We start from the raw sequence: 12,352 nt of genomic DNA, 5'->3' as shown, positions 1-12,352 counted from the left end.
GGAAATTTATCTTTTTTTTTTTTGCCTACCCGTTCAAAGGTGCTTCTCTATTTGTATATGAGATACAGATTTCTGTGCTACTTTTAGAAAGCTCATTTTAGTGTGTGAATGCACCTTAAGAGGTTTTTAAATAAAAGCAAAGAAAACATATTTCTGACCTCTGTGCCTGTTAAGTAAGTATCAGGTACATGGTTTTATAGGGAAAGCTCTACTTCACGACCAAAGCTGCAAAAGCCGTTTCATCACTGAAGCCGCACCTAAATCAATAAATAAAATAAATATTGTCGCGACAGGGTTTCGAACCCGCGGCGGCGCGAACAGATCAGCTTCGCTGGCCAGTGCGCCAGAGTATTATGCTGTTATGCATTATGCTTTATGCAAAAAAAAAAAATTATGCCATCGCCGCAGCCAATCACGCCTCGTATTAAACTGCAATACACTTTCGTGCTGTACATCACACATCGTCGTCATCATCAATTTGCACCTAAAGCGCGAAGAGATAAGATCAGCTTAACCTCGATCAGCGCTTAATCGGAGTCTAATATCGTCGCCAGACGTGCCGACGACAGAGCAAAGCAAAGCCATGAGCCAACCAGGCTAAACACAAGGTTTCGCATGTCTGCTCGGTTTTGAACATGGTAAAACCTTACGATTTTTTTTTCTTGCCGTAAGGAATCGATCAATGGCTTTTTTGCTTAAGCCACCAAATTCAGTTGTCCGAATTTTCTTTATCTTATCTCCCTGGCCGCAACTGGTGCTTATATAACAGCCACCCCTTTCCGCAAGCCGCCACACAACTATTTACTGCTTTGCTTATAAGTAGGGCTACTGAGCAGCGCTCAACTCAATTTCAACTTCAGACCATCCCTTACCTTCTAGCAGGCGACATGTTGTACAACCTTCATGAAGCCAAATTTATCACTACGTCCCCCCCACCCCCCAAAAAATTCTTCTGCCAGCGTGCCAATCAGTGGTGCTCATTACAGCGCTACAAGACAGAAACCGGTAGTGAAGAAGAGACAAAAATACGGATGATATTGCATGTCTTACGTCTTCCTGCATCGCCTTTTCTTCAGCGCTTTTAACGCCGCTTGGTAACTAAGTTTGTTTCCTTGGACTCTTTCCACGCACCACGAATCTGAATAGGACAAGCTGTCGGGCTAGTTGCTGCTGATCCATTGTGGCTGACAGCGCTTAAACACACGAAGGGAAGACAGAAAGAGAAAAGACGACGGCACAGGCGCTGAACTCCACTTTATTCCAGAAACGTCGAAACAGTCCATATATACACGAAACACAGGCTCCAAAAAGCGGCGAAATTCAATGCGCTTGTGGCAACAGAAGTGATATGACAAGTAGTGGTAAAACAACAAAAGCTAGAAACAAAAAAACAAACTATTATTTTTAAAAATGCCTTGGTGAAAAAAAATTTTTCTCTCATCTTGTTCTGATTTTATCCTTCCCTGTTCTATCCTTTAGTTTTTAGCCTTTGTTGTTTTACCACTCCTTGCCATATCACTTCGGTTGCCACGAGTGCATAAAATTTTTCACCGCTTGTTGGCACCTGTGTTTTGGGTGTATATGCAGTATTTCGGCGGTTCTAGAATAAATTTGAATTTCAGCGCCTGTGCCGTCGTCTTTCTTGTTTCTGTCTTCCGTCCGTTTGTTTAAGCGCTGTCAACCAGAATGGACCATGAATCTACAGCAGTGTGCGTCTGGTTGCTCATTACTGGTCCTTACATTCATGGCATCTGTGTCGATTTTCGTTATTTTAAGGCAGAATGCATCCGTAAGAGCTTGAGTAAAACTTGTGCGCTTTCTGCTGTCTTAATGCTTCGTGCACTAAAACAAGAAATTATAGGTCATGAGGGTGGCTACGCTTTCAGCCTTCGGTCGCTGGAAAGAAATCACCTCACAGAGGTATTTTTTTTGTATTAAGAAATTAGAACTAACTGCTTCTTGATGTGTTCTGCTGATATCGTTCAATTAAATATGCCGTCATAAAGTTACCGTCTTTAAAGCAAAGCGCAATTTTATTCGTCGCCACGAGGCTGGACTTACCTTGTCCTACTTTCTTGCAGCGTCTTGCACAAACTCTGCGGATTTCTTTCATTTATTGCCTTTCTGAAATAATAATTCCAGCAGAGCCTCTGCTCCCAAGGAAGGCTGCAAGTTTATGCGTCCAATCAGCCCTGAGTGTTTGGCGGTTACGGCAGAGTCTGCACTGGCCTTCAGCGATTACGACGTGACCCGCGCCTATCAGAGCAGTGCTGCTTCTGGGCGACGTCTCCTCTCGCACTCACGCGCTGCATGCGCGCGGCATTCCTGGGCACGATTATTCATTAACCGGGTCCCGTTCGATGGATGGCTTGCGCAACATTTCAATGGTCCCGGTTTTTGCTACCAGTGGTTTTCTCGAGTTCCGTTTTTAAAGAGCTTTTATTCAGTGTGTCATCAATTCCGCAGTTAGTGAATTATATTTACATTCATTGTGCCCACTGAATGTAAACATTTGCAGCACGCTAGAAATGCCGCTCTACTACGAGATCCTAACTGCGTATTTGCACGAAGAGTTTGCTTTCTCCATATACGTTCTAGGTCTATTATATTATTCGAAGGGACTGCATTCAGGCACTTTCAAGTTTACCTGCAACAAAAATAGCTGAAAAGTTACGAAAGGCGCCTGGCTAAACGTTGGTAGACGGGAGACGCGCAGAAGTGTCATTATTAAGCGTTTCTGTAGTTACGCTGCGCTATTTCCTAACGTTTATCTGACACTCAAGAATGTATCATAGCCATGGTGCCACAGAATCAGGAGATTAGTGCTCAAATCTCACCGCGCGTTATGAAGAGCCGTGAATGTCTCCAGCCTCGGCACCGAAAACAGTGCCATGATAGCCGATGTTACTGTACACGAAGAGTTGTTACGTACAAGCTGCTTTAAGAACCCAGCCCCTGCTCAGCAGGTAGCATGGCCCTGGACTCCAAATCGGTGTGCACTGATGTATGTGCAGAGTTGTGCGTAGTTGCTTTTTTCCCGCTAAATGTTCAAATGCTCAGATTTCACAATCGGGTTTTTGCTGTTTATAGACTATTAAATAGCTCCGTCGCAAGCATCGCTCGACTACGTAGTCCAAGTGTTTTTGGAGAACCTCTCGTGGTCAAGCCCCTCCACGGTTCATGCTAAAAGCAGCATGACATTGAGACTGCCCTACCAGAACAAAAGAAAGAACAAGCGGCTTTCGAAACGGTTTATTTCGCGAAAAATTGATAAGCTTATATTAAATTTCAGCGCACGAGCAAATGTTCCGCCTCGAGCGCTGTGCCTTCAGATTAATCAGTTATGAGTACAGACTTCTCCCGGCTTTGATTTTCGTCCGAACGCGCTGCGTCCAAATTCGCGCATCTTTGTGACATTCCACAAGAGAGCCAACTGAAAGTCGCGCCTTGCTGTGAGACGAAACAGTGGCTCTGGTCAAGAAAAGAAGGCAATGCTATGACACGACAGACACGGGACGGTGCTTACACGCCTCCCTAATGGCTAATGTTTTGCCGTACTACCGAAACGAAGAGTTTTGACTCTAGAGCCCTGTATATTCCAATGGTCAAATAATCGCTTCGTGTTCAGACATAGCTCTCAGACAAGAAGCGGATTTATGCTCAATGTCGTCGTTTTGGTGCTCACTCTTTAATCGTCTTGTTAGGGAATTAGATATGCTGGGTATTATAGCTATTTTTGAATTTACTAGCGCCGCTATCAATTCAACTAGCTGAAAAAAAAAGGGGTGGTCAAATTATGCACAATTTTCCGCTTTAGTAGGCGCGCTGCACAGTCATGAGGCTGTTTGTTTCCTAAAATCGCCTTTCTTTTTCTGTTTTTCTTCTCTCCACCGCCTGCAGCCTCTATCGCAAGAGCCTGTTGTGATCTGGGACACGAGTTGGCGCGAGCTTTGCTTGCTCCCATTACGTGGATTTTTTTTTGTTGGTCGCTCGCTGGAGCGTAATAAATGCACACCGGCAGTGGTGGTGGCTCTGCAGCTGCGCCACCCACATGTCGCGCTAATGCAGTATATTTTTTTTTGTCCTTTCTTTGCAGCAAGCGGCGGGCGGCGCCGTTTCAGACTCGCTTCGAGCGATATAGGGGATGCCGAACGACACGTTCTGGCCGAGCGTCGCGTTCGTAAATGTGCCTGATCTGCATCGACGCGCCAAATGAGGCAAACGAAGCAGTGCGGCGCGTCAGCAAATCATTCATATTTTTTTGTATCCGTTCTTGTTCGCACTGTGTAACAGAGCGCGCCGTTCTCGCTCGCCTCAGGGTGTCCAGCGAATCCGGGCTACACTAGGAAAGGCTGAGACAGAAGCACATATACGCGTGGGCTTTTGGTTCAAGGGGGTCTCTGTAAAGGAAAAATACTACTATGAGTACCACTTGAAGTACGGATATTGACAACTACGTATGGGTGAATATTCTACCTGGTAGTCGACAACGCCAAGATATTATTAATTAAGAAAAGAGCCTTGTTGCGTGTCAGCGTCAATGTGATATAGTTAAGCGCGCTCACTTCGAATCTTGTGATCTGCGCGAGTGGCACCAATCTGCAGACTGCCGCACACAGTCACTCTTTTGCAGCAACGGTTCATGCCGCGGGACATGCCGCGCCCGAAATGACAAAGCATTTATTCCGAAGGCCTTTAATCCTTTGGGCCCGCCGATTCCTTCGTTGATATTTGTTGCCATAGGGTGTTAGCGGAAGACGAGGCGTCATTTTTGCATTTCCTGGTTCCTATTAAGTAATCGAGGTCGAATAGAGACCGCTGTCAAACCGGCAGGTGTAGGACATCGACTGGCAGCAAAGCAATTTATCAGCGCTTCTATTGGGATGCCTATACATGTTCCTTCCGGGAGGCAAGCTTGTGTAACTTCCGTCTCGTATTGCTTTTTATTTATTTTCGACAAGTAGAAAGGAGCTGAATTACTAACGCATATTATCGCCTCTTAATGGCTCAAATAATCATCGCACTGGAAATGACTGCAGTTATCGCGCAGTTGTCCAAATGCAGGAAGTTCTCCTCACTATCCCGAGCTTAGTGCAGAACATAGGTTTCTCTTCCAGCATTACAGTTAAGACTGACCGGTGGCACGTGTTCTTTGATTTGTACCACTACACGATGGCATATCTATTGAAACATAGATGCGATGCAAAGACCTGCATGCATTGTATTTTGCTTCTGATAAAGAATGCAAGGAAAGAAAACAAAATTAAAGAATGGCACGACACATTCTTCCTATATCAAAACCATTTGCGATCCGGTGAGGCTATTTTGTCGCCTCTTCCGCGATTTGTTTCATTGCGTTTCTACGTCATTATCACTCAGAAGTCCTACTTATAGCTTGCGTAAGTCTTGCCTAACGTTCCGTTGGCCGACTCTCAGCAGTGGGAGTTACAGCTACTGCTTATTTCATGATGATGTGTGCATCACTTGCAGAGCTCAGTGTACACGAGATAAGCAGAGTACTCAAAAGTTGAAGTGAGTGAGCTGTTTGAAAATAAGCTGTCGTATGTTGCCACATTTCACACAAAAAAGTGACTCCTCTATTTGAGATATTTGAAAGCCTACAATTATAGGCGCTGAACTCCGTTAAATCGTAACTGCTCGAAGGACACAACGCCGAAACGGTAATGTGATCGCTTAACACGCTGGAATTAAGATGCGTTCATTTCATTGCATAAGGACAAGATGATCTAAACAGGAATTACTGCATATATTTGCATCGACTTCAATGTTTTAGCAAAGATCGAAAATTTCCTGGGGCCGAAAGTTTTCAGAAGAAGACCAAAAGGAAGTCGTTATTTTTTCTGTTACAATAAGGCAAATTTCTGACCAGCCTTAACCAAAATATTACACACCGCAAACGGGCTGTGTTTTTCTAGTGTTCTTTAAAGGCCGCGCCACAAGCAAACGCCATCCATTTCAAGCTTTCTACAGGAATGCCAGAGGCAGCACGCATAAATCAACGTCTTAAAAAGGAAAAAGAGAAACTAGTACACTCGCTGTTTTCACTCACCGCTTTTGACGCATATTTGAGCTTTGAGCATCTACCCTAAGCGGCGGATGCAGAGAGCGTTTCGCGCAATATATTGCAGTTTAGGAACGAAAGAAGAGGACATTTAAAAATGTAACCGGACGCTTGTAAACTATAATCCAGCATTTGAGAAAGAGCGTTTACACCGGTTGTATTTGAACCAGGAGTATAGAAACGCAGGACTTCATGGCAGAAACGGGCATGAGAGAGAGTCTGGGAAAGGCGCCTGCTGCAACCCGCGCGATTTCTAAAATCGGCTTCCGGCCTGGATTCTCTTTTCCGGCACACCGTTAGTGCATTCCGTCTACAGCGTTCGAGGTATTTCAACACATTTACCGAAAATATGGGACAGTTACTTTCTCACTCAACTTAAATGATCACAAGCGTATAATTATAAGCCTCATATCTAGCACTAAATCTGCCTGTGTAGATTTCGCTCAACTATGCCGCTTAGTATGAGACATGCGTAAAGCTGTTAATTTTTAGTATCTCAGCAATTAACGACAGAAGATGCTAACGATAATACTAAAGGAGAGGAACACGGGCTATTTGCTATCTAGCTGCCAGTTCGGAACAGGAGTTGATGGAGAATACTACATATTAAAAAGCAACAGCTTTATCCGCAAGCTATAGGTCTCACTACGAAAAGAGGAAATTCGATTCTGGATTGCATTTTAGAATGGCCTAAGGATTTCTGGGTGTCTGTGAAATTGTTCGTTCTGACAACCAAATCCCTCAGCTGCAAACTAGAGCTCGTCTTGTCGTGATCCTTGCTCTATGTTCTCGCATTCGTGCGCTTAAATCCCTTAAAATGAGCTGATACCAAGGCCCCGCAGTCATTGCTCCCGCCATAAATGCCTTTTCTGTTCAATGCGTAACCTCGTACTTGGCACTCATGAATCACTGTTCTCTTGATCCTGTCTGCGCAGGCGCTGCTGCTCGCGGTGCCGCTGCCTACGGGCCTAGCCCCGACAGGCTCCAAGCCTCCCGGAGTGCTCTGGTACGGCTACAGCGTCCGAACGGGAGCCGCGGATATTCGAGTGGATGACGTGGCCCAGGTGGCGCCGCCCAACAGCCGGACCACGCGCTACACGAGCGCCATCGCACATGGTGGAGCTCTCTCCCGGGTGGAAGTCGCTCTCGGCACGCCGCAGGGCAGCGTCGTCTACTACGATGACAGCCCGCCTGCTCACGTGTCTGCGGGGCTGTTCAACCCGAGCCTCCGCAGCGTGCCGCAGCTACCCGCCTTAGTAGACTTCCCTCAGGGCTACGTGCAGCCGTACGGTGCCGACGGCCCTCCCGTACCGACTCAGCGCTTCATAGGCCAAGTGGACCACTCTCGAGAGCCGCTCCCGGTCTCTAGTCTCGGGCCCAGGGTGGCAGCTCGTGCCCTGCCCGCAAACCCAGTCGTTCCGACTGGTATAGTGAGCGGACTGGAGCAGCAGCAGCAGCAGCCATTAACAGCTTTCGTGAGGACGCAGCCTGTGCTTCAGTCACTGCCACCAGCGTTGGAACGTCGGCCCCCGCTGTCAGACGTGGTCGCTCAACAGTCGTTGCCAAAGCGGCCTTACGTTAACAACAATAAGGCTGCTGTCATCTCGCTGGTCGTCCAACCTCGGTCACATCCGGCACTTGGCGCAGATAATCTATCGTATCAGGAAGCAGACGCCGCTGTATTGGTGTCCCCTACCGGACCGAGATCACTTGCACCGGCCGTGCTCCCACCGGCCGCTGTCGTACACAGGACAGGACCTCCTGTCGGGGTGGTGCCCAAGCCAGTGGACGGAGATGAACTTGAATCCAGCGGTGCTTTACCAGCGATTGATATTCCGGAAACTGTACCTATCCAGGACGAAGAAAAGCCAGAACTATACGATGGTGGCAAGCAGCAGTCGTTGTCTACTGTAGCGTCGGTCGGGCTGCAAACTTCGCAAAGTCAGGATACAACATCCGTGGTAAAGAACCACGTCAAGACCCCTCTCGTATTGAATGACGGGAGGGGTCAGTATGATTTTCGTGGCTACAAACAGTTCGCAGGCCACTCCGGCGCCAGCGACATCGCCGAGGCGCCGGAAGATTCGCGTACGAGTAAAAAGCATCGCCACAACTTCCGGGTATCCTAGCGGCGCGTCTGCGGACGACAACCAGCAGCAGCAAAGTGGGCCGCGCCGTCGCTCGCAGCGACCGTTGCTCACCAAGAGGATTACAGTGTACAGGACACGCCGGCCTGCACGATACGGTGCGCCTATTGAAAAGGACTACGAAGATGAGAACGATGAAAGTTTTCCTGAATCGACCACGACCACTGCGACGTCTAAAGTTCAGCCTTCGAAGCAGTCGTTAGGCCCGAAAGAATTTACTCCATCAGAAGAGGAGAGAAGTAACACAACCACAATGACCCAAAAGGATCAGTGGGGGCCTGCGAAGAATCAAGAGGTGAATCTGGATCCGGTAGAATCCTTTGACGAGGAATATGACCACGATTTTCAACCCGACTCTGGAGGACCAGCTCCTGCCAACGCCTCTATCAAAGCCATTGTAAAAGAGAACTCACAATCCAATTCTTTTATTCCGCACACCCAAAGCCAGCCTCCTCAAACAGTTGAAGCCGGCACTACTCAGGGCACAGAAATCCCTTTTACCACTCCACTGCCCGCAGGAACAGATGTGACTGAAGACTGGAGTGAAGGCGATTACGACGAGGATGAAGACGCGACAACTCCGTCGTCTGTAAACGACTCTGAAGGCGCTCAGAAGAACGATGAAGAAAATGAAGAACGGCAGAAAACCAGAATCCTGAGCATCGGTCTGGGCCAAGCCGCACCTACGCATAGTGTCAATAGTGAAGCCAGAGTCCTCAAATCATTCGTATCTTCGAGAAATCGCACTTTCACACCGTCAAGCCGAGTTCAGCCCACACGAGTGTTGAATATTTATCTAAACTCAATTGTGAAACCAGATTCGGAAGACGATGCCCGCAACGAACCATCGACAACTACTCCGGCGCCGACTGAAGCACCTGAGGAGCCCGGGCTGAAAAAGGAAAGCTTGCTGGGACCAGCTGACCTTGTTTTACGACCACAGTTTCATTCTTCCATAGAGGATACCAGAAATCTACTTTCGGTGTTTACAAAAAGCCAGAAAGTTCGTAGCAAAAGCAGCCAAGTGCCTCGAGCTTTGTCCAACTCTGAGAGCCCATCAACCAGAAAGATGCCTGACCCAAGCAGCAGTGAAGACGAAAAATCAGAGAACGATGGTGCTGAAGCTATCCGCACAGAAGCAGTGTTGCTTCCATCAAAAGCGCGAGCACCTTCAAAAACTAAGCTCTCATCTACTTCTGAACACACTATCATAAAAAGCGCGGTCCTTGTTACAGCATCACCAGAAAAATCAGTCGACGAATTCTTATTGAGCTCAAGTTTCCCCCCATCCAAACTCCAAACTCTTTCCGCGGCCCGCATTTCAAAAGGAAACGATGCCACTACTTCGCGAATGCAAACTTCGTTTATTTCTTCTTCGTTCTGGAATGGACCGAGCTCATCTTCAAGTCAAGCGAGTGCTACTGATACTCTCACGGCAAAGTTAGCAACCATTGCAGCAGGTTTACCCGATACCTCCGTATTCGTTGGAGCGACAAGAACTTCTAAGTTGGCGAAACTTGCGACCACGCGTAACGTTGACAGTGACGAAGGTTTTCCCACGTGCCAAAATACCTGCTTCTGGTCAATCGTACGCCACACAAAATCGACATCTCCGCTTTTAAACAGCGCTACAAGTTCATTTTCAGCCAATTCACTCGATGTAACCGCACCGCCTGTGTCACCAAGCGCCATGATTAGCGCTAGCAAGTCGCTCCATGCCAGTTTGTTAAACCAAGCCACTGAGCAATTAGAAGGGAACAGATCTAAGGGTAAGCGAAAGACGAAAACCCAAAGCGGCGGTCGTCGGTCGACGGACGGTCGCGCTCCGAAGCTTCAGTCTCCGCTCACCGAATCCAGAAATAGCACTGAAGCCTTTAAATCTTCTTTGCAAGACGAGGTCAAACTTGAAAGTGGTGACGATCTAAGTGTGGACGAGACAGAGACTAATTCGACCACAGCTTCGTTGCCGCAGGCACGCAGCATTTCTCGAAATGGAAAGATTACACCGACCAAGGCTTCCGCCAGCTACGGTAATGAACGCTTGTCATCAGATGTGAGGCACATTTTGGGCACGGACTTCTCACTCTTCGGTATACCGACACCATCGCCTTCGCCCCTGCAGAGTTCAATGGCTGTCCTGAAGGCATCTCGCTCACCGGAGGACGCAAGCAACACTCGATCGCCTACACCGTTGTTGTTTTCCGGCCTCTCTCCTCCGCCAACATTGCTGACGTCTAGAACACGTAAAAATCCTCTAGTTACTCTGCGAGGAAAAATACTCGTACTGGCCAAATCCGCCGGCTCGTCGCAGACAAGCAGTACTGCGAAGCAGACTCAATTTGGAGGAACAGAAAAAACCGATTCAAAATATTCGTCGCCCAGCGTCGCGCGTCCCGCACCTTCACGTGTGCAAAGTGTAACTGTTAGCAAGACTAAAAGAGGGAACAGTACTCTTAACGGATACGCCTCAGACTGGACGGTTGTTAGGAGGCGTCCGAAGAAAGGAAACAGCACTTCGAGGCAGCCAAGTTCGCCGACACAAGCGACGCCAACTTCATCTGTGTACGCAACTCAAGCTCAGGTTCTGCAAACAACACCACTTTTGCCACTTAACGGTTCACTTCAATCAGATGGCATGCAAGGCATCAGCAGAACGGTAAACACTCGCAATTATACTTCCTCAAGTAGGCACAACACACACACGTCGACAAGAAAAACCACGCAGCAATCAAGAAACACAAAGCCTCCGACGAAGCTTATCACATCGTCGCGTTCACCGAGTGTTAACGGAATGTACACCACACCCACTCTAGGACCATCTGTAATATCATCGAACGCTTCGCCTTCATTGCTGTCAACGTATACAGTGTACCCCAGCGCTTCGAAGGCCTCATCCACAACGCAGCGTACCGTTTCTTCTAAAGCTGCTGGGAAAACTTCTCGAAGCAGAGCACCCTCTTCAACGAAGTTGTCATCAGTAGATCCCTCAGGCGCTGTGGTGACAGGCTCGTATAACGCATCTTGGAAACCGCTCTTCGTTAGCGTCTCTTATGTCACTTCCAGACCGCTTTCATTCTCGCATAGCGATCTTGTCTCTCCTCATCACACTCCTACGTCTACGACTCCTCCTGGAAGTTCTGCGACTAGGCTGGCGAAATCCGGTAAATCCTTGGACGCCAATGGAGATCACGTCTACGTTGAGGACGAAGATGCATACGTCGTGGACGGAGACCATTCGTTGCAGCTTCCGGGCAGCCACACCGCTGGACACTCAGAAGTCGCCGGAAACCACCTGCCCGAATCAGGCGACCGCTCGGCGAAGTCGCGCACTGGCAGCGCAGCCCCGATGGGCGACGACGAGGACCCCGGATCGCGGGAGCAGGAAGTGGCGCACTCGCCGCCGGCCGTCGCCTTGCATCCGTCTGGCAACGGAAGCCACAACTCGGACGTGTCCGATGACGAGCTGTCTGTGGAAGGGCCCTCGGCTCCGGACCCCACGAACGAGGCGACCGGGCCGGAGTTCAGCCGCCCCATGCCCCTGTGGCCATTCCTGGCACCCCTGCTGCTTCTGCTCCTGCTGCCGCCCGCTGTCTGGTGCTTGCTGCGGCCGGAAAAACTTCCGCCGCCACCAATGCCCCCGCCACCCCCGATGCCGCCCACATTCCGAAGCTGGGGGCGCCCCACCTACTGAAGAACCCGGCGGCTCGCTCTTACTACTGCTAGAAGGGGACGACGCGATTCTTTAGTCTACAAAACTGCGTGCAGAAGAATAAAAGTGCGCGAATCTCGCCTGTGCTGTGTAGGCATTGTGCAATAAGTCTACGTCAAGGCGTTCGCCTGAGAGACCCTTTACACAGTTTCTATCAGGACTAGGAATTGAGCCGATTTCAGTTTCGCATTTTGTTGCGCTAATTTTGGATGCAGACGGATTCAGCAATCGCTGTAGGAATCCGGATTTAATTGCTTAATCTGAACAGCTACCTTTTTTTTTGTCTGTGTGAACTACGAAGGCAGCCAACCATCTCATAAAAAAGCGAAAAAAAAGGGAAAAAATGGGTGCGCATTTTAGCGACGTGAAGACTCGCAATCTCAGGAAATTAATCTTAGGTGTATATGAAGTGTG

The 12,352-nt window shown here is 48.5% G+C and overlaps 1 protein-coding gene across 1 annotated transcript in view; it reads left to right on the top strand.

Moving 5' to 3' along the window:
* Positions 1–11,289, top strand: part of LOC144121848 (uncharacterized) — a 31,544-nt gene extending 20,255 nt beyond the window's left edge. Inside the window, exon 2 of the mRNA XM_077655264.1 lies at positions 7,018–11,289. Coding sequence (XP_077511390.1) covers positions 7,018–8,211 — 1,194 coding nt within the window. The 3' untranslated portion in view covers positions 8,212–11,289. The remainder of the gene's footprint in view (positions 1–7,017) is intronic.
* Positions 11,290–12,352: the final 1,063 nt, after the last annotated feature.

The sequence above is a fragment of the Amblyomma americanum genome, chromosome 2 (assembly GCF_052857255.1).
Source record: "Amblyomma americanum isolate KBUSLIRL-KWMA chromosome 2, ASM5285725v1, whole genome shotgun sequence".
Taxonomy (NCBI): Eukaryota; Metazoa; Arthropoda; class Arachnida; order Ixodida; family Ixodidae; genus Amblyomma; species Amblyomma americanum.
The sequence above is the reverse complement of the archived record's forward strand: the minus strand, read 5'-3'. Positions and strand labels throughout refer to the sequence as shown.